The sequence below is a fragment of the Tenrec ecaudatus genome, chromosome 14, assembly GCF_050624435.1.
Source record: "Tenrec ecaudatus isolate mTenEca1 chromosome 14, mTenEca1.hap1, whole genome shotgun sequence".
NCBI lineage: Eukaryota > Metazoa > Chordata > Mammalia > Afrosoricida > Tenrecidae > Tenrec > Tenrec ecaudatus.
The window spans coordinates 39,814,278-39,840,659 of NC_134543.1; the positions used below are offsets into that span (position 1 = coordinate 39,814,278).

General features: G+C 48.9%; 1 protein-coding gene and 1 pseudogene across 2 annotated transcripts; both read left to right on the forward strand.

Moving 5' to 3' along the window:
- The window catches only part of LOC142426560 (tubulin beta-4B chain pseudogene), a 49,814-nt pseudogene extending 45,987 nt beyond the window's left edge, over nt 1-3,827 (forward strand).
- On the forward strand, nt 3,800-25,609 carry MAX (MYC associated factor X). Of its 2 annotated transcripts, XM_075530637.1 has the most exons (5): nt 3,800-4,039; nt 4,776-4,802; nt 12,079-12,186; nt 22,930-23,053; nt 24,218-25,609. In XM_075530637.1, the coding sequence occupies exons 1-5, from the start codon at nt 4,004-4,006 to the stop codon at nt 24,403-24,405; spliced, it is 483 nt and encodes a 160-aa protein (XP_075386752.1). In that variant the 5' UTR covers nt 3,800-4,003; the 3' UTR covers nt 24,406-25,609. The 2 variants fall into 2 exon arrangements, with proteins under 2 accessions (XP_075386752.1, XP_075386753.1); XM_075530638.1 differs by lacking the exon at nt 4,776-4,802 and having other exon boundaries at nt 3,801-4,039.
- The last annotated feature ends 773 nt before the right edge of the window (nt 25,610-26,382 follow it).

Below are 26,382 nucleotides of genomic sequence, written 5' to 3' on the forward strand. Positions count from 1 at the left end.
CTTGGCTCCTGAAGTCCTTGAATAGTGGAAACGGCACTTAGCTGCTAGCCAAAAGGTTGGAGGTTTGTGTCGCTCTGAGGCACCTGGGAGGAAAGGCCTGGAGATCTACTTTTCATCAAAAAAAAAAAAAGAGCAATTGAAACCCCTCTATAGCACAGTTGTACCCTGACAAGCACAGAATCCCCTTGAGTCAGATCTACTCCATTCAAATGGAGCCGGTGCCTGCTGAGACCTGGGGGGAAGGGGGGGGGGGGAATTACATCCTGTGCGCCAATGCACCAAATAAGGAGAAAATAACTGCAGCTGACATGTAAATGGATGCGGCTGAGTGCCTAAGGACGGTGGCTTGGGAAGTTCACTGGTTTGAAAAGATACCGGACTTAAGGAGATATCAGTTGTCTTTCTTTTATTAGCTCAACTCTGGGCAAGCATGATCTGCTCCACTTAAAAAAGAAAAGAGATTGCACAACTCTTCTTAATATGATCGAACTATTGAAATGTATAAGTGAATTATATGCCAATTAAACCGTTTTACATATATGTGTGTGTATGTTTATATATATGTGGAAAAAAATCTTTAGAAATTTCACCACTAACATTTTTTTTTGCTGAATATCTTTCTATAGACTTCTCTTCAAATATATACTTAGATAGATATGTCCAATTTTATATCAATCTTCACTTTGAACTTTGAGTTGCCTGGGAAATAATCCAAATAGCAATGTCCAGAAATGAATTGTGTATAACGATTTTGAGGTCAAGAGAGCTGTAGTCTTAGAGCCATCATCCCTTCAAGGTGGGTACCAATCAGGAGGCAGAAAATTCCACCAGGCAGAGGTTTGGAGGAGAAGAGGCGAGGGTCAAGCACAGTGCAGCAGAAACTCAAACACAACCAGGGCAAGTGGAAACTGAGAAGGAGCAGCCAATGGGGAGGGAGGAAGAAACCAGGAGAGTTAGTCCTTGGCCTTCAAGCAAGAGAGGTCAACAGTGTAAAAGACCAGCATCAGATCAGAGAAACGCAGGGATTTGGGTTGAGCACTCTGGAGGTGGCCTGGGGAGGAGTGGTTTCAGTCTGTGGGAGGGTGGAAGCCAGAATGCAAAAGAGCTGAGGTGAAAAAGGAGGCAGCCTCCCTGCCTGCCCCCCTCACTGATCCCTCACCCCTCCGAAGAGCTTCTCCAATTCCAATGGGCATATACATAAATCAAGTGGGCAAATGATTAAATGCAGCTCTGACTTATTAGGTCGGAAATAGAGCCTGAAAGCCTACATTTCCAACAAACGCCCTTGTAATTTCAATACTACTGTACATGTGGCACACCTCAAGTACTCATGTGGTGGCATGAACTTGTTTATGTGACCTTGGTTCTTCACACATACAGTTTAAGAGATTCCCACCCTGCCCCCCAGCACCCCCAAACCCCAAGGAGTTACTTGCGCTCTGATTTTCTACTCCAGAGGAATTATTAACTTTTGTACAGATTGACTGGCCTTTCCTGGGCAAGCCATAGATCATTTGATGGTTTGATCCTTTTTATCTGTGATTGGTACACACCTTGCAGGGACTGACTGGTCAATGCACTAAGCAAACAAAGCATACTAAGTGACTGTAGACCATGCAAATGAAAGGACTGGTCATCTTGTGGCCCTGCTGAGAGGATCAGGCTTTGAAATTGATGAAGGGTTTGCTTATATAGGCTGCCCGCTCCATACTGGGCAAGAAGAGAGAAGCCAGCAGCTGTGATTGCTGAACCAAGCTGCTCTGTTGGTTATGCGCTGGGTCACTTAGCAGCAGGAGGCCAGAGGCAGGGAGGTGGAAGACAGAGATCTGCAGGCTGAGAGGAGTGTCCATGGGCAAGAGGAAGCCTGTCATGGACCCTATGCAAAACAGACCAAAGCATTGCTCAGTCCTGTGCCCACTTCACAATTGTTCCTATGCTTGAGCCCCTTGTTTCAGCCACTGTATAATCCATCTTGCCAAAGGCCTTCCTCTTTTTTGCTGCCCTTCTCCTTTACCAAGCATCATGTCCCTCTCCAGGGACTGGTCTCTGTTGACAGTATGTACAAAGTCTCTTCATCCTTGCCTCTAAGGAGCATTCGGACAATACTTCTTCCAAGACAGACTTGTTTGTCCTTTTGGAACTTCATGACACTTCCAATATTCTCCACCAGCAACACAATGCCACCATTTGTCTTTCAGTTGGTCATACTGTGGTGGCTTGTGTGTTGCTGTGATGCTGGAAGCTCTGTCGTTGGGATTTCAAATGTCAGCAGGGTCGCCTACATTGAGCAGGTTTCAGGGGAGCTTACAGACTAAGAATAGACTATGAAGAAGGAATTGACTGCCCACTTCGGAGGAAGGAGCCACTGAAAGTTGTATGCATTGCATGGAATTACAGTTAGAAGGGCCATGTTACTGGACTACACAGCAGATAGTCACATAATCTGTCTTATGGCAAGTATTTGATTCGGTTTTAAATTCAGGGAAGGCAAAGACTATCTTATTTCTTTTAGATGAACGTTATTGGGATATAATTTACATGCCATGAAATTCAACTCTTTTCAAGTGCATCATTCAGTGGATCTCACTCTTGGAAACATACTGGAATCACCTGGAATGCTTTCTAAACTCCTGCTGCCTGGCTTTCACCTCCAAAGATCCTCACTTCCTTGTTTTGGGATGCAGTCTGGGTATTGGGATTTTTCAAAGGTCCTGGCATGATTTTAACTTACAGTCAGATGTCTTTCTTGTTTTGCATTTTCCTTTCTGAAGGACTTGCAGGGACGTCTTGTTTTGTTTTCGCTTCCAAAGTTGGGAACTACTCAAAGGCAGAGGTCCTTCCGGTCTTGTACTTTATGGTGGTGTTGTGTGACACGGGTTAGGTGTTCAAGAAATACTGGTGGAACGGATGTGAGCACAGTTTTTACAAATGCTTTTTACTGGGTGAAGGGCTACAACCTATATCCCATTTGGATCCTCTTTGCAATTCCTATGGCAGTATGAACTGGGGCCCTCTCCAAGCTGCGTGGGCTATAACAAACTCAAAAGGGCCTTTTATTTTGCGTCATTGCTTGTAGAGGGTAAAGGAGGGATCTGAGAATGTAAAGCCTCACTCTTTACAAGGTTGGTCGCTCCCAGATGAATGAATACAAGATGCATGCTTCCCCAGAGGGAAGCAGTTCTTATAACACCACTTAACACCTGCCATTGACACCTCCTCCCTGCCAGATCTTGGGAGTCAGAGCACACACACGCACACACCGGGCATCAGGGCCGCACCCCCTAAACTGCAGCAACAGGATTCCCAGCGAGAGGGTTACGCCCCAGGTCGCAAAGCCCAGCAATGCGAGAATCAAGAAGACAAAGTCAAGTCAATCACATCAAGAAGAGCCAGCGTCATTTAAGCAGCAGGCTACTCCTCCAGTGCCTCCACCCTGTCCCTTGGGCCCAGCGCTTAGACGGTGCCCGGCTCCCAGAGCCCCAGCTCCCTCCACGTGTCCTCTCTTCCCAGCAGCCACCTCTGCTGCCTCCGGAGGAAAACCTCCTGACAACTCGCGGTCTTTGGACTACGACTTCCAGCAGGCACCGCGCCGCTCGCTCTCCTCCCCCCACTCCACGGGACGCGCAGGCGCTCTGAGCTCCGTCAACAAGCCTAGTTGGCGTCGACTGGTTGAAGTGCCTGACGGGATTTGTAGTCTTTTTGACGCCAGCTGGGCCGTCAGGCGGAGTAACGAGAACTACAAGTCTCGGCGGCCTCAGCGCGACGAGCCGTCACGTGGCAGGGGGCCGATCGGGCGTGCGTGCGCCGTTGATCCGGTGCTGCAGTGAGGAGGTGGATCTCGCCCGTGTTGTGTGTGTGAGTGAGAGAGCGAGTGAGTGAGTGAGTGTGTGTGTGAGTGTGTGAGTGTGTGTGTGGGGACGCGGCTTGTTGTTGTCGGTGACTTCCCCCTCCCCTCCCCCCTTCCCCGCCGCCGCTGCAGTGGCCGCTCCCTGGGCCGTAGGAAATGAGCGATAACGATGACATCGAGGTGGAGAGCGACGTGAGTCCCGGGGCTTCTTCCTTCCCGTATGGGTTGTCAGGCGGGGACAGCGGCCGGGACACCCTGCGGGGCGACGGCGGGAGGGGGCCGGGCTGCCGCCGCCGCCACCGCCTCCTCCTTCCTCTTCTCTTCTTCTCGAGCTCCCGGCTCGCTCCCTTTCCTTCCCTTCCCTTCCCGGCTTCTGACCGGAGCGGCCTCCTGGGACTGAAGGTGGGGAGGAGACCTGCGGCTTCTGGGACCCTCCCCTCCCCCGTGACGGAGGGTGCTGCAGCTGGCCGCCCCCACCCTATTTCGCTTACGATCCGGGGGGCGGGGGGGGGGCGGGCGGACAGGGACGGGATGCGCCCGGGATTCTATTGTCCCGATCCTGGGGAAGAGGCCGACACTCAGGACCTGCCCTCTCGTTCCGAGACCCTCTTTTCTCCAAACACCCGCGCATCCGGGGCGGGGGGGAGGCGGAGAGGGGTTGGGAGCGTGCAGAAACCCCCGAATTGGGTCCATGGGGAGGCGACTGTGCCCCGGACCCCTCCGTCGCCGGTCAGGTCCGGAAGGAGGGGCGGTGCTCGGGACCCTTCTGCCCCCCAGGCGGATCTCGCTGGGGGATGGGGAGGGGGAGGTCGGCTTGACTCCCCACCCCCCGCCGTTTCCTCCACTGCCGGCGTTTTCTTTCTAATTATTGAATATGAAGTGTAAAAATAACTTCTATATTTTTTATTTTATTTTTCTCTTATTTCAGGAAGAGCAACCGAGGTTTCATTCTGCGGTATGTCTCCTACTCTCCATTTCGTTTTCGTTTCCGTTCAGTTCTAGTACTTTGGGGGACAGAGCTCATTTGATTTAACTATTGTAGTTAGCTCCTGTTATCCGATAAGGTGAGGTGAGATCGTGTTCCGGGGTGCTAGATAGTGAGGGAGGGTCGCAAATCTCAATTCTAGATCCTCAAGTGATAAGAACCTGTGACTGTAAATGGGAGGGAGGAGCTGTGTGCAAATAAAGGGATTGTTTTCAGGTGGGGAACTAGCCTCCAGTAAATATGCAGGAAATGAGAACTGCCGAGCTGAAGTACATAGTGGCATCATTTTAGGGTCGAGGAGCCAGAAGATTCAAACAAGTGGCTTCTCACCATAGTTTGTGTGACGCTGAAGCCACATGGGAATCACCTTTCACCAAAAGTCATGTGACTTCTGTAGCCTCATGAAGAATCTGGCACGTGAGACTCATGCAGAAATTGGAAGTGTGGAGGAGGCAAAGGTTGAATGTGAGGGTGTCCCGTGTAGCTTTTTGTGGTTTGGTTATATTTGCATCGAAGCTGGGTGTTAAAACGTAGGAAAACTGTTGGAGAAGAAGTGGCTTTGGGGAGACAGGTTTGCTAGGAAGTGATGGTTGAGTAACACAGTGTTATCAGTCATTGCTCAGGGTTTTGATAGAGAGGGCTCCATGAATTTGGTATACACTCATCTCAGTCTTTGGAGACGGAGCCAGTACTGTAAAGTTAATGTGAATAATAGAGGAAACAATTGAGTGGATAAAAACCAAATCAGGATCTGAGAAGTGAGGGAAAATAAGTGTGTCAGTATCTAATATTTGACAGTTGAGAAGATTACAGATTTAACCCCCTGCCATGAAGTTGATTGTGACTCGTAGTGGCCCAGTAGGGCAGGGCAGAACGATCCCTTTGGGGTTTGAAGCTAAATCTTTATTGTAGACAGCGTCCTCTTTCTACCTCAAAGCGGCTCATAGGCTTGAACCCAGGCTGCCACCAAGGCTCCTTAGCATATAGAATGGAGGTCAACAATGCAAATGATGCTTATGGGCCTGAGCAGTGAGGTAGGACTGAACTCATGGGGAGAAATAAGGACAAGTACTAGGCAGTCCATACCAACAGCCACCCTCCAGTGGGTTGTTACATGTGGGAGTGAGGACTCTGGGCTGCCAGCTTGCTACTGCTGCTTTTTGGGGGGGTGGGGGCGGAGGGGGGAGAATACAGATTTTCAAGTTACTCTGATGTTTTTAAAAGTGTGCAACAGTCAAGCTGTGAGCGGCTGGTTAGAGTTTTGTAGGATGCTGCTTTAATGCCTCCAGTCTATGAATTTAATTACCACAGCACAGAGGCCTGCTTTCCCTAGATAAGAAGCAGCAGAGATTGCCCAAGAGGCTCAAGCAAACGGGCATCAAGAAAAGTTTTACGTTCAAACACTGATCTTTACATAACATCCCAGGACATCGTTTTCCCAGCAGTCCTGGAATTTGTCCCTGGAAAATAGTCACTAAAAAGAATTTTGTTTTCTTTGAAGTATTGCCACATACTTGTATGTATGTAGACATTTGAAAATCCAGTTCCCTTTTTCAGTTGTTGTGACCCTTGCTAATGTAGAGTCTGCTTACAGTAACAAGTTTCGTGGTGGGTACCTAGTCTTCTTTAAAGTATTAAAACATTTCCGCTTCCAAGTCTCCATTTATAGTGCCTGCCCCAGGGCCTGATCAGGATTAGCAAGTAAGGATCGGCAAGCGAAAAATTGTCTGTTGAAATGGAATTATTTTGGCTTTTTAGTGAAAGGAAAGTTTTCTTTGTGAAATTTTTACTCACTTGAAAGCTTTCTCCTTTTCAACATACGTGTCCACATGAATGTTGATTTAAAAAATTATTAAGATGTCTCCACTTTCCTACAGTGCTAATCTCATTGTTGTGCGGGGGGGGGGGGGTGTATTTGGTATTAAGGTTCCTAGGGTAGGAAAGGGATCACCCTTTAATTTTAATTTGACTTAGGGGTTGGCTGAGACTGGAGTATTTTCCTGCACAAGATAATCACAACAGCATGGAGAAGGAGATATGTTAGAGGTTAATTGTGTAGTATATATCAAACACTGAATTTTGTAGTGTGAAAGGCTTACATTTTTTTTTCTTTTGTGAATATATCTTTCTACTTTCTGAGACTTCTACTCTGAGATAATATATTTGTAAAATTTGGCTGGGGGAGCTGTTAATGTTTTCCATAGGAACAGTGTTCAGGAAAGGGTGCAAACTGAACTAGGGAGTATTAGGGCCGATCTTAGAGTTTCTTGGGGCAGGCTCTGTGGGTCCTCGTGTCGAGAGACACTGGTGCTGCACAAGCCCACTGCAAGCAGCCTTTCTGCAGGGAGAAATGCAGGACACTCAGCAGAGCAAGGTTAGGAAGGGACGCTAACAGAAAGTGAAACTGCTTCGAGGAATGTTTTTCTGTTGCTTCAGTGCAAACGGAAAACAACTTCTCCAGCAACCAATAATGCTTTGTTAGAAAGGAAGTCACCCAAGTATTTTATGACTAAATATCAGTGTATCCCAGGATCGCATCGGTGCAGTTTTGTTTATTTTTACAAACTTTTCTGGACGGAGAGGGTTGCGTCTTCAAAGAAGAAATTTAGGGAATCGGTATGTTTTAGGCCAGGACTTCTGTTTCATTTCTATTTGGAAAGCGGAAAAGACACTCAAAGCCTTTTCCAACGTGTGTTCCCTTCATGGCGACTGGCTATGCTGGCCTAAGTTACCCTGAAAACAGTGGTAGGAGTTCCGCTTCTGGATGTTTCTATTGTGACGTATCTTTAACTTCTCGGGTCTCTTAGATCCTTTAGGAATTGCGGTACATTCAGAGGGAGCCACCACGGTCACCTCTGAGCCTGGAGTCCACCAGGAGTTGTCGTTTTACCTGGAATCAGCTGCGAGGCTAAAGTGCTGCCTGGTGCAAGTCCTTTGTCTCTGCTCAGCGTGGTAACAAGGCTGCAGAGCTGTTGGGTTTGATGGATGAAGTCAAAGGGTTAGTAGAGTAATGAATATTTTTATGTTCTAGAAAATCTCCTCCGCCCGCCCTCCCCCCCATGCCTGTAGTGGTGAGAGAGTTGATCCAAGGATTCCAACTTGGTTTTTAAATAAAATTTCCTCCCCAAGGAAGGCACCTTTCCTCTCAAATGCCGATAGTCTATTGGCTTGTTTTGATTCTAATGTTTGACCTTCTTGTGGGCATCATGTGGCAGACAAAGTGTGGATAGCAAACTGGTTCACTAGATGAGGTTCAGCATCCTTGCTGGCCACCAGGAGAGCTCCTGGGAGAGGGAGATGGATCATGTCGGCCCAGTGCTCAATGAGCTTATCTCACTGGTTGCCTATTAAACCTGTTGTTAGAAATGATGCTTTAAGTGGATTGTAAATTCAGTTTTTATTATATGTGGTTCTCAAATATAGAATAAAGAGGTCTTTCCTGATAAGAAATTTGGGCCTTTTTATGTCCAGTTAATGTTGGTAATTTTTAGTAAGGATGGTTTGGTAATCGGAATAATCATAAGTGATGCTGCTTTCTGTTTGGAATGAATCTGTCCTCCAGGCAGTAACGGTTGAGTGGTCAGCTCTTCGTTCTCTGTGTGCCGAGAGTTTCAGTCTTGGAATCGAGACAGCTGCAGTTACCCTTCACGAGACGAGGTGTCAGGTAGCCTGCAAGACACGGCATTGTTGGAGCGAGCACCGTGTGTTTGCCGGATTAATGAAGCATTTGTTTCGTCATGATTTTTGCCTAGAACTTGCAGGAGGTACGCTTGCCCACTGATGTAATACCTTGAATGGAGATGTGTTTGCTATGCAACAGGGTGGAAGGCAATAATTTTAAAGATTTCCCTCAATTTTGAACAGACCTCCTTAGCAGGGGTGACCTCCTGCCAGCTTAGCAACTTCTTGGCTAACAAAGTGACGCTTGCATTCAACAGCTCTTAGAACACACGTGCTTGTTAGTGTCAGCTGTGGACAAATTGTAAGTGAAGACTCTTCGTCCGGCTGCCAAGCTGGAAAGTTTGGTGGGAATGAAACGCAGGCTGAAGAGAAGCACTGGCCAAGCTGGAAGCGATTTGGTGCTGGCGCCCCTGTGGAGCATCTGTGGACCACTCTGCAGTTCCACACAGCTCCTTAGTATTTCTGTTAGCCTAAGATGCCCCGGGGGGGAGAGGTGTCTGGGAAATATTGCAAATCCAGTGCACTAGAAGCCAGTGCCCTTCCTTACAGAATATATACCCAAGGTATTTGGGGCCGGCTGTACAGAGCAAGGATATCGTATTGGCTCCTAGAATTGTGTCTGAGTCTAATGAATTCCACAAGGGTGCTCAGTACCACGAGTCTTCATTATCAAACATCTTCTCAGTAGAGGAAAGCAAAAGCTGCCTTGTCTAAGGTGCGCGTTATTTGTTCAAGACACAGTTATTTGGTTCTCTCTCCTCCCACCCCCACCTTTTAAATCCGTTTGGAATTTGTAGGTGACTCAGTGCTTCACACCACGCACTGGGAATCTTTACCCTGTCTTCCTTCTCAGCTCGGCAAGCGTGACCCCGTTGAAAAGGGTCGCCAGCAAGTGAAGACAAGGCAATGCTAAGTCTGACCGCTGGCCTTCTTTGTGACTTGAGGGTGCATGGCAGGGCCGGGGTGGGTGGGTGGGTGGGGGCAGTGTTAGTAGGTTGGAAGGACCTCTGGTTTGGGAGTGTTTCTCAAATAGAATTCTGTTCAATATGTAAAAGTTTCCATATGCTTTTTTCAAGCCAGTATAGGTATTTAGTTCAGAGTTGCCTGGAATTAGACATGTTAGTCCTGCATATTTCTAACCTGCTCTTTCAGATGAGAGCAGAAGAGGCGAAAAATACATCCTTACCATTGTCTTGGAGCTTACAAGTGGACAGAGTAGGCACGGCAGCTCAGGAATGGACATGGCAGCGGGGATTAGGCTAAGATTCCACCCTTGTGCTAGTTAAATTGGGCCTGGAACCACCACAGAAATTCCATCCACTGCTTTGAGAACGGTCCCCAGCCCAGGCTCTCTACCAGGCAGTGGACTGCTGCCTTTCCTTGTGGAGCCAACTTTGCTAACTTGGCTGGCGCCCCAGATGAGAAGCCAAGATTTTTGCTGATGGTCCACAGCCAAGTTCACTTACAATCCTCTAACCAAAAGACTTGTCCATTTGAGTCCTTTCAGGGCTCGGTGAATGAGAAGGGAGTAGTGCATTGTGGGGATGATTTTGGTATTAGATTATACTTCGCTCCACCCCCTCTAGTGCAGGCCGGAGTGAAACCGAGTCCAACTCGATTCTAGCTGTTGGAGATTTGCAGGACTCTCCCAGAAAGAAAACAGACACTTAGAATTGTATTTGTATCAACAAGAGGGATTGTGGGTAAGCCTCGGGTGTCATGGCTTCTGTGCACAGCTCTTCAGCTGGGAGGAGGGCCAGGAGGGGGGTGATGTGGTAGACAGGAGTAGCTTAGGTTGCTGCTGGAGTCCGAAGCTGGGCTCTTAATTTGCATGTAAATAAACTATCCTGAGGGAGTATTTGGGCGACTTGGGAAAGGCTCCACTGCATGTCTGCAGGCCGGATGCCTAGGCTCTTTGCTTATCTGTGTAAAGATGACTATCGAGAACAGTAAGGTAGCAAAGGGCTGGACACCAAAATATTTTTAATTCTTTCATATTTTATACTGTTGCTTCACGCTGCTCCGAGCAGCCGTTTTCTTGCTTTTGGCGCGTCATGTTGTTGTAAGTTTGTCCACTCAGTTTCCCTGTAATACTGTACATTTGATGGCTCAGCAAACAGCCTGTGGCAAATTCAGACTTGATCGGGAAAGCTTCTCCAGAGGCCTGGAAAGGAGTCCTCTACTGTGGAGAACCAGGTCACGACGGGCACCCTGTGTCCGATTCAGCAGAGCTGTAGGTGAAGTGGTGTGAAGGATCCGGAAGGAACCACAACGACCCCAGCTGCTCCGGACGTCTCGTCCTGTGTTCTTACTCGGACTTTGAGGATTAGCTGATGTGGGAATTCCTCATCCTTTGATCTCCATAGGCCTTGGCTTGAAGGTAGAGTTTTGTTGGTGTGTCTTAACTAATGCAGGGCTTCTTCTGAGGCAGCAGTATTCTGGTGTTTATTAAGTGCAGTATTTCTGTGACTTAATGTTAAAATCCGAGTAACTCGTCTGGATGATTAAAGCTCCCAGGACATCCCATACATTGACTTGTCCTTGAGGTAAACTCATGACACTGTGTTCAGGGAAGTTCATTTCCATAATTCCTACGTGTAGATGTGATTAAGTTCTCACTTCAGGTTAAGTGAGGAACTGATTTCTGCGTGGAGGAGATGTCTTTTAAACGGGCAGTGAGCCTGGCAGTGGGTGCTCCAGTCCTGTCCTGTCGCTGCTGCCCAGGGGGAGGGCATTTTGCCGTTTCTGAGGGCTGGCAGTCTGGTCCAAGCAAGCACATAATAAAGATGTTGGTCTGGAAGCATTCCGATCATGCCAAATAACTCTGACCTGCCACAGGTGCTTGAAGAAATGTGTTCAGAGGATGTGTGTGTGTGTGTCCATTTGTGAACTGTGTCTGCCTGGCCCTTGGCAAGATAGCCCCTTGGATTGGCTTTAAAAAGCAGGACGTCGGAATGCAGTTGAGGTCTTTATCGACTCTGTTGTCATGAGCTCAGGTTCATGCATCTGGGTTTTCCTGTGGTCTTCAGTTTCTGCTGTATCCCTGGCTGGAAGACCCTAACCTGACCTTTGGTGGGCTGGAGCTTGGGCAGCCTCGCAGTGACGGGGCTCCCATGGGAAGAAGCGTTGCACTAATGACTTCACTCTGTTTGGGGAGCCACCGTTGGGGATCTTTTGGCAGTGGGGGAGATCCCATCCTAGGGCACTTTTCCCTGGTCACCCTCCAACCACAGACTGGCAGCTGTCTGTCGCATAAGTGGGTTGGGAGAAGGACGGGTGTTGCAGGAGGGTCACAGTTGGTCGCCATGGATAACTTTTCTTTTGCGTATGCTTGAGCCAGATGCATCGAGCTCCTTGGATGTTCCTGTTACACGCCTTGCTCGCTCCTTCCTCCCGCCTCAGCAGAGCCTAGATCTGGAGACGAACAACCCACCTCAAAAAACCTTCCCACTTCTGTCACCAGGGACATCCTTGACCGAATATCCTCCAGGATACACCCCACCTGCCCTGCGCCAAGCGGAAAGTGGCCTTTTTAATGTGCTCTTTCTTTCTCCCCCTCCTGTAGGCTGACAAACGGGCTCACCATAATGCACTGGAGCGAAAACGTAGGGACCACATCAAAGACAGTTTTCACAGTTTGCGGGATTCCGTCCCATCACTCCAAGGAGAGAAGGTGAGTTTACTAAGGGAGCTGATGAGCCACCGCTGGCTCCGAAGCTGCTCTAGGGCTTGGTCAGGGCCATTCAGATGGCACGCTCCTCTGATGTGCACATTCTCACACTGCTTTGAGGGAGCCTCGTGCCCCTTACCTGCTCCTTTCACCCTTAGTAAAAGATGTCCTCTGTGCAGAGTCGTCCTTAGTTAGTTTGGGATCGCCCTCAGGGGTCCTGAAGTCATAGAGACTACAGACTTTCTGTGGCTCCAAGTTAGTGTGCATCCTCAATGGGAACTCAGAGGGGAGAGCGCGTTGCTGTGGAAGGTTGTCCCGTCCCAAGGGCTGTGGCTTCCAAGGAGTACAAAGAACATTCTAAACTTGGGAGGCAAAAGACTTCGTGACAAGGGACATATTCCTGTGAATTAAAAGAAAGCAGGAACCGTTCTCTCCCCTCTCCCCTGGTGGCCTTCCAGAAACTAGTGTTTTCCTGAAGGGTAAGCGCCAGCTGTTTGAAAGCAAAGTTTGAAGCTTTGAGTCAAAGCCTAGGAGTTAGAGTTAGTCCTTGGAATTTGGAGGAAACATCTGTTTGCACAGTTAGTTCCACCCTCGACACAGATTGCAGCTGATCTCTACAGAAATTCCAGTGGAATCATTGGAAAACTGGGAAGAGGACCTGTGTTTTTCTGGTCCAGTGATCCAAAGTTTCAACAAGCAGCCATTTGTTAGGAAACCTTTCTCTCAGGTGTGCTCTGAGTGGCTGTCCTGAGGTAGCGGTGTGGTGGGGTCATGGGATTTGCTTCTCCATCGTCAGATTTGGAGCCATTATGTTTTCATTTTGCTTATACTTGCTACTCTCTGGTCAGTCATGCACTTTATACTTTTATCTAAGGTGTGTCTGCCTGTACGTGTGACTGAAGCATGGATTAAGAGGTTAAAAAAACAACAACAAACCTTTAAACAGTGAAAAATACAACAACACCTGACCATGTGAATATAAAGTTTTGAAAAACCAGAATTTGCCATGGGCTAGGACGACTTAGTTTGTACGTGACTTAATAACCTTGAACCCAAGGCACTTGACCTGGAATAACAACATTCCTGGGTCCAGAACTATTGAGGTGCCACAGGAAATTGTTCTGACGGCCAAAGGGGTACACCCTCTTTTAAGCAAAGTACACACACCTGCAAAGGATCATCTCGTGCTGGTCTGACCTCTTGCCAGTTGGTGCTTATTCTTGTATCAATTAAAGTCATCTTGGTGAACTAAATGGACAAGAGTTGCCTTCGCCCAAATCTAGCATCTAACCGAGAGTGTTGCCAAGGTCTTACACTACCCACACACATCACAGTCACTATTGAATGAGCCTTGCTGGAGATGGGCCTGGGCATCTGTATTTCTAACAAGTAGTCAGGTGGCGTTCTGAAGTGTAGACACTTGGGGAGAGGTGGGCCACAGGAGCGCACTTGTACTTTTCCCTCACACAGCATATTTTATATTGCTGGAGCACTCTTCCTTAAATCCCGATGAATCCCTCCAAAATCATGTTGCCTCCTTTCTTCAAGGAAGTTGAAGGTTTGGATTTGATAGTCTTACACACAGAACGACTTGTCGTTTGTTAAGACCCGTTTACTTATTCACTCCATTCCACAAAGAAGAAGCGGACAGAGCCCTGCTGCGTGTGGGCACTGTTACAGATATTGGGTATAAAAGTGAGCCAAACAGCTCCTTTCCTGGTGAAGGAAAGATAGAAAAGGATCTAATAGGTAAAAAGTGCTTATCTGCATGGTGTGTCAGAAATGCTGTGGAGGAAAATGAGCCCGCAAGGGAAGGGCTGCAATTGTAGTGCAGGAAGTAAAAAGCATTTCACTAGGAAGATGACGTTTGAGTAAAGATTTGAAGGAAGTAAAGGCAAGAAAATGCATCTGTGGTGAGGAGCAGCAGTCCGGGCAGAGCGAGCGCCAAGGGCTCATATTCCTGAGATAGAAACACGGGCACATTACTGGCTGCTCAGAGAGCAGGGACCCGTTGGTGGGGGAGTGGAGGGGAAGTGGCAGGCCCACATTGGGAATTTCCGTGGAGCCATTCTGCTGGTGGACCCTCCTCAGAGCAGTGAAGATGGGAAGAGCCTGTGGCTCTGCTTGAGTCCCAGCCCCTTCCCGTCTGGAGGCCCTGCGCTTTGACAGCCCTGTTTCACAGGTCAGGGAATTTAACACAGTACTTACTAACGGGGTCTCTACCTGGTCCTGTTATTTTTTAAAATGTGGTATTTGGACCAAAGGGAATTGACTCATGCTTAGGTTGCAGTAATTAAGGTTGGGGATTACATAAATAATCAAGAAATGAACCTTGCCTGTTTTGAATTTGCGGAGCTTCGGACTGATTCTCGTGGGGAAGGCCCCCAGGATTTCCTGTGATGTGGGCATCTTCATGTTCCAGGTGGCATCTCACTTAGCTTTTAGATCACCTATCATGTTTGCTGAGCCTTTTGTTTTTTAAAGGAAACCAACGTTGATTAGATTACATTTTCACCAAGAATAACGGCTACTGGTGGGGTGGGGTGGGGGAGACTTTTGAGTGTTACGACCCAAACCCCATTTGTCGTGTTCCTTCTATTTGCACTATAAAATAAACCTCCAAAAGAATGATGACCTTTCACTTAAGCAACGAAAGCGATGGTGGTAGCATCTGTGTTAACAACGCGGGCCAATCTGCACAGCAGTTCAGCTGCTACAATTGCGGCTGCGTCGACCCAGTGGTTAAAGTGCTCAGCTGCTGGCCACAGCTCAGTGCTTCCTGCTTACCAGCCGCTCCTCGGGAGAACGATGCGACCGTCTGCTGCCATAAAGAGGCACTGCCTGGGCACCCAGTGAGGCAGCTCTACTCTGCCCCTGTAGGGCTACCTACCATGAGTTGGAATCAACTCAGCACAGTGGGTTTTGATGTTTATCAGAGAAAGCAGGCCCAGGATCCTGATCCCAGGATATCGGAGACAAGGTCTCGAACCTGACACTGGGGATTGCCACCTCTCACTTCCTGTACTCCATTACACTTTGTTGTCCCGGCAGTTGCCACTCGTGGAGCTGATTGGTTTGAACACCAAGATGGAGAAAGCAGGCGACCACACCCTTCTCCCACAGGTGGCTAGTGGGCTTCAACCACCAGCCTGTGTGTGGGCCGCTACCCTCTTCACCTTGTTGTTCATTCAGGTTATTCCATGGTCAGGTTCCAACTGGGCCTTTATTGTTTCCAGAATTCTCTGCATTTTAAGTGGTTGCCCCTCTATTACCTACAATCCTCCTTGGGCTTGAGGCTCACCATCCACAAATACATTTCTTTGTGCATGGGCTTGTAACCCAAGGTTAATCACTGGCCTTCCATGCTCTCTACCCAGGTGCCTGACCTGCGCTTGCGCTTTTTCTGCCCCTCACCCCAGTTAATGCTTCAGGTTTCATGGATGGCTCTAGACTATTTCCTCAGGAATGCCTTTCTTTTCCGTAAGGCCCAGCCCATGCCTGGTGAAGTCCAGACGTCACGTTTAAGTGAGCCTCCCCAGGCTCTCCAGGCCAGTGTGCACTTTGCTGCCTGTGTGTCTTTGTAGTTCTCCCACTCTGCCCCTCCCATTCATTGTCTCTGGCTACCCGGCCTTCAAGGCCCACATCAACTCCCAGCACTTCACTGGTCTTCAGCCTTTAACTCCTTTGGCCCTTTGTTGGGACCCTTCTGTGTCTTCCTTATTTTTTGTGATTATGATATGCTGTTGAAGCCAGACGCCTTGTTTAGCATTTGGGAACCCTCTGCAGGACTGAGAGGCTTAAACTGGTTTTGCATCGTGAGATTTGGGAGGGTGGACACGATGGATACAGTGGTTGCTTCAGTGGGCTCAAACGGAACAGTAGAGTGGCGCAAGACTGGGCCGTGTTTTGCTCGGTTGGGACGGAGGATCTCGCTGAGTCAGGACGGATTCACGAGCACCGAACAGCAGCAGGCCCACTGAGCTGTCCTCGTCGCATTTGCTTTGCTTTCTCCCTCTAACAAAAGTTTAGGGCAATAAGAAAAAACATAAGCCGCTCCCCGCGCTAACACGACAGTAATTTCCTTCATTATGCGACTCTAAGCAATACTGCCCATGGAGAATTTAGTATAAGTCACAAATATATTTGAAATACAATTTAGTTCAAATATTTTGTCTGGTCACCATGTTTAAAAAGTTAACAGTAAAATTGCTGCTAACTTTTAAAATGTACAGTAAAGTAACAAAATTAATTTTAATAATAGCCATTTTATAATTTCAACACATACAAATTATTGAGCTGTTACATTCACTTTCCTATTTTAAGTCTTAAAAAATCTGGCCTGTGTTTAACACTTAGGCTCCTCACCTCAGCGGAGTCCCATTGCACATGCTCAGTTGGCACCTGTGCCTCGCGGCCACGGGGAGATCATGCAGTTCAAAGACATATTCTCCCCACACTCATCTTAATGAGACTGAAATTTGTTACCAACTTAAAGTGGATGTCAGAATCACTCCCACCGTCTCCCTTTTTCCAACTCCCCAAAGCTGCCTTTTGAAAGTATGACGTATGAGTAGCAAGACCATGTCACCTATCGATGTCTGGTCTCCTCTGGATCCTGACACGGTGAAATGCGCACTGCTGTTTCTATACAGTGTGTTCACCCCACTGATAGTGCTCATATTTGCCCATTAAGCACTTGTCTCTGGGATGGGTTAGCTGCTTGCAGTCTTCCGTTGTGTAGCTGCGGTGGTGCTGAGGGTCTTGGTGTGTGTGGTTATTTCCATAGAGCAGAGTCCCGGAAGTTGGAGTATCAGCCAGAGGCCGTGAACAGCTGGTTTTTGGCTGTGCGACCAAATTACTTTCCAAGAGGATCGCTTGCATTTCTTTTCAATGAGTTCCAAAAGCTGGCCTTTCTGTGGGGTTTTGAGAATACCAGTTTCACTAATCCTGAGATCTGTGTTTTAGAAGTAGGTGACTCCATAGACTCCAAAGATCATATCTTGATTAATTTTGTGCTCCTCTGTTTGTGTATTAGCCAGGAAAGCAAATGTTTTAGCTTGTTTACTAGTTGTGTTGCCTTGTTGGGACACAGGCACGGTGCTCTCCTGTTCTTTGGGGACAAAGATTTGATAAGGAAGTGCCACACCTTCATTTCGAAACTGCCAAGGACACAAGACAGAAGAATAACACTTTGAAAATGTCCACTTTCTAGCTTCAACGAAGCCCCTGACAGAGAGCATGAGAACTCTGCCTTTCCCTAAAAAAAAAAAAAACAAACAAGAAAGCTCACTGACACTGAATTGATTTGTACTTGTAGTGCCCTGCCTTTGCCTCAGCTCCTGCAGGCACCTGGGACCAGGAGACCTTGCTGGCTCTCACCCCACTACCCTGCCAGCCTTGCTTGTTGGCATTGATGGGGGTTCCTTTGGTTGGTTGGTTTCTTTTAAAATTGTAATAAATTCACATAGCATGAAATGGGCCGTTTTAAAGGAAGCCCTTCAGAGAGAGCCTGTTACGCAGTCCCCACCCTGAGTCATTTCAAACACCCCAAGAGGAGGAGGGTACCAGTGAATCCATCTCACCCAGCAAGCCCGAACCCCTTGCCTTCGGTACTTTGGTTCCCGTTTTCTCCGAAGATGGGTTTTCCCCCTACAGATTCATACCTAACCGGCTCCTCGGTTTGATTCTGACTCAGTGGCCCTGCAGGACAGAGTAGAGCTAGCCTAGAGGTCTTCAGGACTGTGGTCTTATGGAAGAAAACCGCTGTCTCTCTCCCATAGAGAGCGCCCGGTGGGTTCAACCCGCCAGTGTTTCAGGGAGCAGCTGAGTGCTTAGCCTGCATGCCGGCATGGCTCCCTGGCACTCCCCCCTCAGTGGAGACGTGTGCAGATTTCAGAAAAGGATCCTTTTCCTTTGCTTTAAGAGTGTAAAATAAGGGAGATGGCAGTTGGCAAATCTGGTGGTAGTTTCCTAGTTTCATCCCTCTGGACTCAGTGCAATCTCTTTGACAAGACACCTCTCCAGCCAACATTAGGACACTGGGGACAGCAGTGAGCAAGCCTTGGGGTGCTCCTGAGGCTAATAGTCTAGTTCGCATGACTGTTCTTCCTCACCTTTCCCACCCACCTTGTAAAACGGCCAGGATTATCAGACAAACCGAAGTTACTGTAATGAGGTTTAACTCACCACTTCATGTCAATTTTGACCGAGACTGTACCTCTTTAGGGGAGAGAACAGCCTCGCATGGACTTTGTAGTTAGCAGCCCTGTGTGTGTGTGTGTGTGTGTGTGTGTGTGTGTGTGTGTGTGTGTGTGTGTGTGTGTGTCGTGTGGTGTGTGTGTGTGTGTGTGAGAATTTGAGTCACTCCCTCAACTTCGTTCACTCAGTGCTAACTACTGGAGGAAGGAATCACTGGGGCTCTTGAATGTGCTAAAGGAATCAAACTTTTGGATTTGAGGCCTTACACTGAATTATGAAGTTGATTTTTGCTCCAATACATAGGTTGGGGTGGACTCCAAAGCAGAATTCTTTAAAACTGGGGTGCTTCTGGAGGACATACATACCTGTTGATGGTGACAGTCACCTGCAAGAAATGACCGCCGTTAGGGTGGACTGTCACCATCAGAAAGTATGAGGTAGTATCCATCCCGTGAGCGGCTTGGTGATGGTGTGGGAAGAGTGACTGTGGGGATGTGGGCTGCTTCCTCTGTGAGCCCATGTCTATCTGTAAGCCGGGGGCCAGCAGTCGCTTCAGTGCGATCACATGGAATGTGCTTGGCACACGGGCAGTAAATAAGAGCAGGCGGTATATGTAGCACAGTGCTCAGGGCATGGGCCCACAAGCCAGACTGCTTGAGTTCAAATCCTGGCTCAGCCACCTACTAAGATTGGTATTGAATACAGCTTTGGGCCTGTTTCTGTGGTTATTAAATAGGGAAAATAGTACATCAGTTGTGTGAGGATGCCTGGCACTTAAAAATACTCAGTAAGTATTCCACCATTGCTGCTGTCGTTATTTTTGCTGTGTCCGAGGTCCCGGAGCTGAAGAGAGGCCGAGACGCCCCTTTGCATTCACTCACACTGCCCCATCTGGCCTCCGCCGGTACCCCAAAGTCAGAATTAGCAGCTTCTCATTGTATGAACTAGCAAGAAGGGAGGAAAGTCATTCTGGTCCTGAGTCCCAGAAGTGCCTGCAGGGGATGGAGGCTCCCAGATGGCTCAGGCCCAGAATGCTTTGCTCTGTCACAGTCCCTTGTAGGTTGTCACCTGAGTCAGCTGACTGAGCAAAAACAGAAACAGAAAGTTCAGGGTCATATTCCAGAGTTCATGTCATAAACACCAGGGGTTCTTGCTGGTTTTGTGTTTACTGTTTGCATATTACAGTTCCATAAAGTTGGGGGAAGGGGGCTGCTGTACCTTACCCTCGTGGCTGGTCACATGATCTTGTGTGGTTCGGGGAAATGAGGGGATTTTAGATGCGTGCGTAGTCTTTCCTAGCTTCCCTTTTCAACTTTCTCTCCCCTGGACCAATGCCTATGCAAATTGGGAAGGGAATTCTGTATTTTGTGCTTGAGATGTTTTCTTGTGGGGTACCCTCAGAAGGACAAAATGAAGTGAACTCTGAGTCCTTGGACTTGGTAAGGAATGAGGCGTCGGTGAGCCCTCGGGCAGCTGCAGAGACTTCTGGGCCCTTCGGCCTGGTGGGGTCAGTAAAGGAGGGCGACACTGATGTTGCTGGAGCTCGTGTTCCCGAGGCGCTCTTTTTTTTTACGATCTAGGAGTTTGACGTGGAAGCCACCGGCCCTCCCGAGAGCCCTGTCTAGTTGTGACTGTGCTTTCTGACTATGAGTCCGTGCGCTCCTGTTGACCTGTCTCGGTATTTACAGGAGGAACGAGTAGCATCAAGACGACTCTCGCGAGTGCTCTCCTGGGTCAGAGGTCAGAGATGCTGCCGCCCCCACCCCCCACCCAGCACACTCACACGGAAAAGGTGTGTTAGCACAGGCAAGTTGCCAGAGAGACTTGGTGTGAGTGTGCCCAGCGGGTGTATCCTGGCCAGGGCTTTTCTCCTCCGAGGAAGAATGAGCCTGGAAGAAGCCACACCACCTCCTGATTCCCAAACTTAGCATCCCTCTACCGCTCTGCCACCTGTCAGCCATGTTTATCATTTCCTCTAACACCTGGAGTGTCTGTCCAGAGAAGCCAGGTATTTTCATGAGTCCCTTTTAATTATGTGCCTTCTATTTTCATGTTACCTCCTCATAATTGGACCCTAGTAGCCTAATACGGCTCCTTTGGCAGCATGAACCAGATTTACAAACCCACGTCACTAGTTCCTCTCATTGCTCCTACTTAAGTTAATAATCTTCTCGGCTTTTAAGACATGCACCTGCTTTCCCCCACCCTCATGCCCTTGCCTGTGCCCAGAGTGAACCTTCCCACAACTCATTTGGGTCTCATTCGGGGCTCACGATTGCAAATAGGAGTACCTGGCACACAGTAGGTAAACACCCACCCCCCAGCCAGAAGCCATCTGTCCCATGGCCTTTTAATCCTGCCACTCAGGTTTCACTTGCTGGTGGCAGCAGCAGTAAACCTCTGGCAAAAGAAACCATGTCGGATACATTTTGTTTCACTGTGGTGTCCCTAGCACCTTGCACTTATTTTGTACCAGAAAAAAAAATTGGTTGGTTGAATATTTGAGGAAGTAGCTTTAAGGGGGTTATTGAGGACAGCCTGGAAATTGTAGTTCTTAAGAGAACTAGTGAATTAGTTCAGGACTTGTAAAGTTCCCGGATACTGAACCCAGCGTGGGATCTGGAAATAGTGTGAGCCAGGTTTTAGACAACGGGATCTGGCTTTGCTAGCCTGGGTGTGGGTGGTTTCTTCACCTTTCTCCCCCTGCTGTGTTCTACTCCTTGAGGACCTGTCCTGGCGCCATAATGCATTATCTATTAGGCTGCTCCCGCATGGTAAGCAGTTTGAAGCCACCAACAGCTCAGAAGGAGAAAGATGAGGCTTTCTGCTTCCCTAAAGATTTATAAAGACTCGAGCCCTGTTGTATATTCACGATACTTGGTCAGTTGGCCTCCCTCTTGACCCAACCTGAATTTGCTCCAGGCGCAAGTATTTCTCACATGTTCTCTGACAGAAATTTCTTCTCTGCCTTTTTAAATATTGATAGTAGTCTTTCTTACTTTTTAGTTTTCATCTTTATATTATTATTGTTGTTTTCTTCTTGCTGTTTTGGTTATTATTGTTTCTGTTGGTTTCCCAGTTTGTGAAGCACAGGAATGGTGCATACAGACAGTAACTGATGCAGTGGTTTATGGGGACGTGGGGAGAGGAGTTGGGGGCTTGGGGAGCAAACAATGGAAGCGGGAGGGGAGAGGGAAGATTAGAATTGATTGTGGTGGTGTATTTAACTATGGAAGTGCTTGACAATGCTTTATCAAGAAAACTATTTTAAAAATAAGTAAATCACACTTAACCAACGGTTATCATGGGTGAAGGAGGGAGCGTTGCTGCTTACGTTACGTTAATGGTTGTGGGATCATTCGCGACATGAAAAGCACAGTCACTGGCACTGAATTCTACTGGTAGAAGTTCCTGAATTGGAGACTGTTCTGTTGTGTGTATTTTTGCCACATTAAAAAGCCTAGTTGCATGTATAACAATGAGTGCAAGGAAGGAGAGCAGGTTCTAGAATCAATTGTGGTGCTGATTGTCCAGCTCAGCTGGACATGGTTGAATGATTGAATTGTATGACATGTGGATGAAGTGCCAATTAAACTTGTATGAAAATAAAAAAGATTTATAGACTCAGAAACCCAGAGGGGTGGTTCTACTCTGGCTGACGGCAGTGGGCTTTTGGCTAGAGCTGTCACACAGAATTGCTGAGCCCTGCTCTGACTGGACACTTGGCTACTCCCCAGGAGTCGGTGACAGGAATGCCATATGCTGGCTACTAGACCTCTGCCTTAGACTGACTTCCCTTCTCTTGTCTTTGAACCATTCTACCGGTTAAGCTGACTGTCGAGCCTGTTGGCTCCGGTGTGCAGCCTAAAGGGACCCTCTCGGCACTTTGTCTTCCAGGAGCACAGCCACTTAACGTTCACAGGGAAGTGCCTAGGCTGCTGTGGTGAGGGCGGGGCTGCTTCCTGAAGTGACCCAATCTCATGCCCCACTGTGTTGACATCAAGTGTCAAGGACTTTCATAAGTCTTTTGAGTCAAGAAAGCTGAAATACAGTGACGCCACAGCATCACTCACTGGGAACTCCTTAACACAATAGCCTGAGCATGTAGCCGGACTCCTAAGACCTTAGTGAAAACCCTGTAACCCACTCCCATCCCAAGCCGTCTCCATCCAAGGTCTTCATTCTGCCTTTCTGGGCCTGACAGAGAGAGTATACCAAGCTATCCGTCAATTGGGACTTTGGATGTTCTCAGACATAGCCCGGGCTGAGGACCTCAAGAACCAACGCGTGGGAGCGAGTTGTGGGAACCTGCGTTTCCCTCCAGGTTCTGCCACTGAGTGGTTGGTAAAGATTTTGAAGAGCCTAGAAACCTGCTTAGTCTCGTGTCTGCAGCACCTGGTGCAGCGTCTGGCACACAGGAGGGTCAGTCTCTTCGTTTCCTCAGCCAGGCTCCCCTCACGCTGGCGGTTGCTGAAGACGGCACGGTCCCCGCCCTGCTGGGACTAGGTCTTTATTTTGTCCCCTGTGCTTTTTCTCATATTGCAACAGGCATCCCGGGCCCAGATCCTAGACAAAGCCACAGAGTATATCCAGTATATGCGAAGGAAAAACCACACACACCAGCAAGACATAGACGACCTCAAGCGGCAGAATGCTCTCCTGGAGCAGCAAGGTGAGCAGCCCGGCCCCGGGGGCGGCTGGCCCTGCCTTTGCACCTGAGCTTGCACAGTCCGAGGCCGCTACGGAGCACGTGTGCAGAAGCAGCCTTGGCCTGGCTTCCTGGGTCCTGAGTAGTTGAGCATTAGAACCATCTGAGGAGCCAGTGGAATCTAGAAAACTGGAGCTCTGGAGACTTACACCCTTTCTGATCCACTTTCTCCCCCGTTGGGGCGCAGGTGCTTTGCCTGCAGGTAGGGGGTCACACCTGGCATCAGGTGTGTGTGTGCGTGTGTGTGTGTGTTAGAAAAGCTTGGAGGCCCAGGCGTGGTGTGTGCTGTGTAAGGACCAGGGACGTTGTGCCCTCCCTGTTGTCAGTGGAAGTCCAATCGGGGCAACCGCTCACACTCACCTTTTCCTACAACCACAGGGGAAAGCGAGAGCTGATCAAGTTCTTTGTTCCTGGGGAGTTCACTTCTCTTCCTCCCTCATGGAAGATGCAAGTAAAAGGAAATGCAAGTAACCGCCTGGGATAGAACACCTCAGATCAAATAAAAAATCCTGGGTTGACCGTCCAGGCTCAAGATGAGCTGAACTGCGGGATGGACAGTGGGAGGCGACCTCGGGTTGGTTCCCGGGCCAAGCAGCCTGCATGTAGAGCCTATGTGTCCAAGGCCCCAGGTAGCCTGTGTGTTGGTGACTTGCTCAAAAGTGTCCAGCTTGTCGTTCCAAGTGGAACCAGTACGTGAGAACTTAAGCCAATACTTGTCTCTGGATGATCCATCTTCTGTCATCCTTCCCCGCTCTTGTGGATGATGTAATCAGAGCTGTTACATGTGACCTTTACGCCCAAGGAGCCTGGCACTGCCAGGTCAGCTTCTGCTGCTGCCGCCCTACTGGAGCCCAAAGGGCACGTGTGCACCTGTCTGTCTGGAAGCTGGGCTTCCACAGCAGGGCAGGGGCCTCACACGCCTTCTCTTTAGGGTTGGGGGGGCTGGCCATGCTCACAGGGCCCCAGCCTGGCTGGGGGTAAAGTCCACAGGTGGAACAGTCACGAGAAGGGACTTCCTTCTGAGCCTTGGGCCAGCAAGCCCGTGGGAAGGACAGGCTGGACCTGAGTCTGAGACGTGCTCTCTGCCAGTGTTGAGGAGCTTGACCCTCTCCCTTGGTTGCCTTTCAGTCCGTGCACTGGAGAAAGCGAGGTCGAGTGCCCAACTGCAGGCCAACTACCCCTCCTCAGACAACAGCCTCTACACCAACGCCAAGGGCAGCACCATCTCTGCCTTCGATGGGGGCTCGGACTCCAGCTCGGAGTCGGAGCCCGAAGAGCCCCAAAGCAGGAAGAAACTCCGGATGGAGGCCAGCTAAGCGCAGCGGGGCAGGCCAGCAATAAAACTGTCTCCTCCGCCGTCTCATCCTCTCAGTTCATCGTTAGACCCCTCTAAGAGACTTTATTTTTCTTACTTTTTTTTTTTTTTTTACATAGAAGCTCTTGGACAACAGCTCTCGTTCTCCATTTCCACTCCCCACCCCCCAGTGTTTTCCCTTCAGGGATTCCCTGTTCCCACCAGGAATTTTTAAACCAAAACACCCCAACTTGGCAGCTTTTTCTGTGGAGGACAGACGGCCAGCCGGACCTCTTGAGCACATGGTGTCCTCACTGCCCCACCAGCTCCTCCAGCCCTGCCGGCCCCGGTGCCTGGAGGACTCCTACCCTCCCAGGCCTCGCCTCCCGTCCGCCGTCACCTCTATTTGATAGACTTTGTGAATCTGTGAACTGCTCCACCTAACGAAGATGATCAGTTTGGAATAATCAGAATTATCCCTCTCCCTGCTCCTTTTTAGGGACTGCCCCTCCCCACCCCACCCCACCCCCAAGAGTTTTTATCATTCTTACTGAAAGACCAGATCCTCAGAGAAGCTGTGGTTTACAGGGAACCTGGGGACAGGTTTGCAGCTGAGTCTTTGGCATGTTGAACCCCTGCCTCTTGGGCGGGTGAGAGAGCCTGTGCCGGCAGCCCTGCGGGGAGGGGCGCACGTCACCCCCCCCAGAGAGTGGGGCCGGGAAGGGGAGGCTGGGGCAAGGGCAGAGGTTTTGTATTGAGGGCCAGTGATGATGTTTTGATATTTATTTCCTGCTACTGAAATTTGAGTATGAATGAATTGTCCCTATTTCTGATGATGTCGGCATTATAAAGCAACAGATTCATAAAGTAAGGATCAAATCTTCCTTCCCTTCCGTGTGCATTTCTAAGAAATAGAGCCAACTGGTTTTGTATGTAAATACCAAGAGCGATTTACCTGGTACTAAACTCGCGCACCCCGGCGCGGCCCCTCCCCGTCCCCGGTCACCAGGTCCCTGGAAGGGCTTCGTGTTCCAGCCTCATTTCTTTGTCCCCTCCTCCGTTCCCAGCATTCGCTGATTTCTAGTGTATACTCTGTAGTCTCGGTCCGTGTTTGATTCCATTCCATGGAAATAAAAAGTATGTTGTACATACTGCGGAAGAATTGTCTTGCAAGTTAAGGCTCCCCCTTTACTATAAGACTATAAATAAAAACTTATTTTATCCTTCTTGATGGTGGTGGCATCTTCTTGACATTGGAAAGGCCTCTCGGTGGCCCCTGGGCCAGTCCTTGTGCCACGAGCCCCTTCGCTGGGCTTGCACATCTGGGGGTTCCCTCTGTTCTGACAACTCGGCTCAGCCAGACCCTGGAGGTAAGTGCAAGTGGTGCCTTGCTCATTGGACGCCGATTGGAAGTTCCAACCATGCAGGGGATTAGCCATGGAAGTACTGCTAGATCTGCTTCCCGCCAAACAAATTAGTGTGGTGACATCGGTAGGCCGGAGCAGTGGGCTCAGTTTTCTGATGCTGAGGGCTCAGATCCAAGGTGACTTGTTTTCCAGGACCTCTTGGTTCCAAAGAATGCAGTCTGTTGGAAGGCCTGGGAACTCCTTTTGACCTCAGCTCTTACGTCGTGTCGCTGTCTGGATGACAGTCCTTGTTTTTTGAGTAGCCCTGTCTTCAGGGTGGTGGGCCGAGCTGTGACTGATGCACATGGTGTGAAACCCACAGTCCCACTTTCTGGTTAATGGTGTTCGGCAGGCATTTTTACAAATTTGGACCCTGACCAAGCCATAAAGTCCCATGATTGCACTGAGGAAAATGCAGATAGTAAAGACATCCTTTTCAAGACAGGAGGCCAGCAATAAGAATAAAATTGAAAATGAGAAATCAGATGGTTACATAGGTCTTCAAAGTTAGCACGTTTTCTTTCCCATTGCCCTTTACTTAGCTCTCCTGTGTATCTGACCCTAGTCATCCACTTGTTAGAGATGCAAGTGAC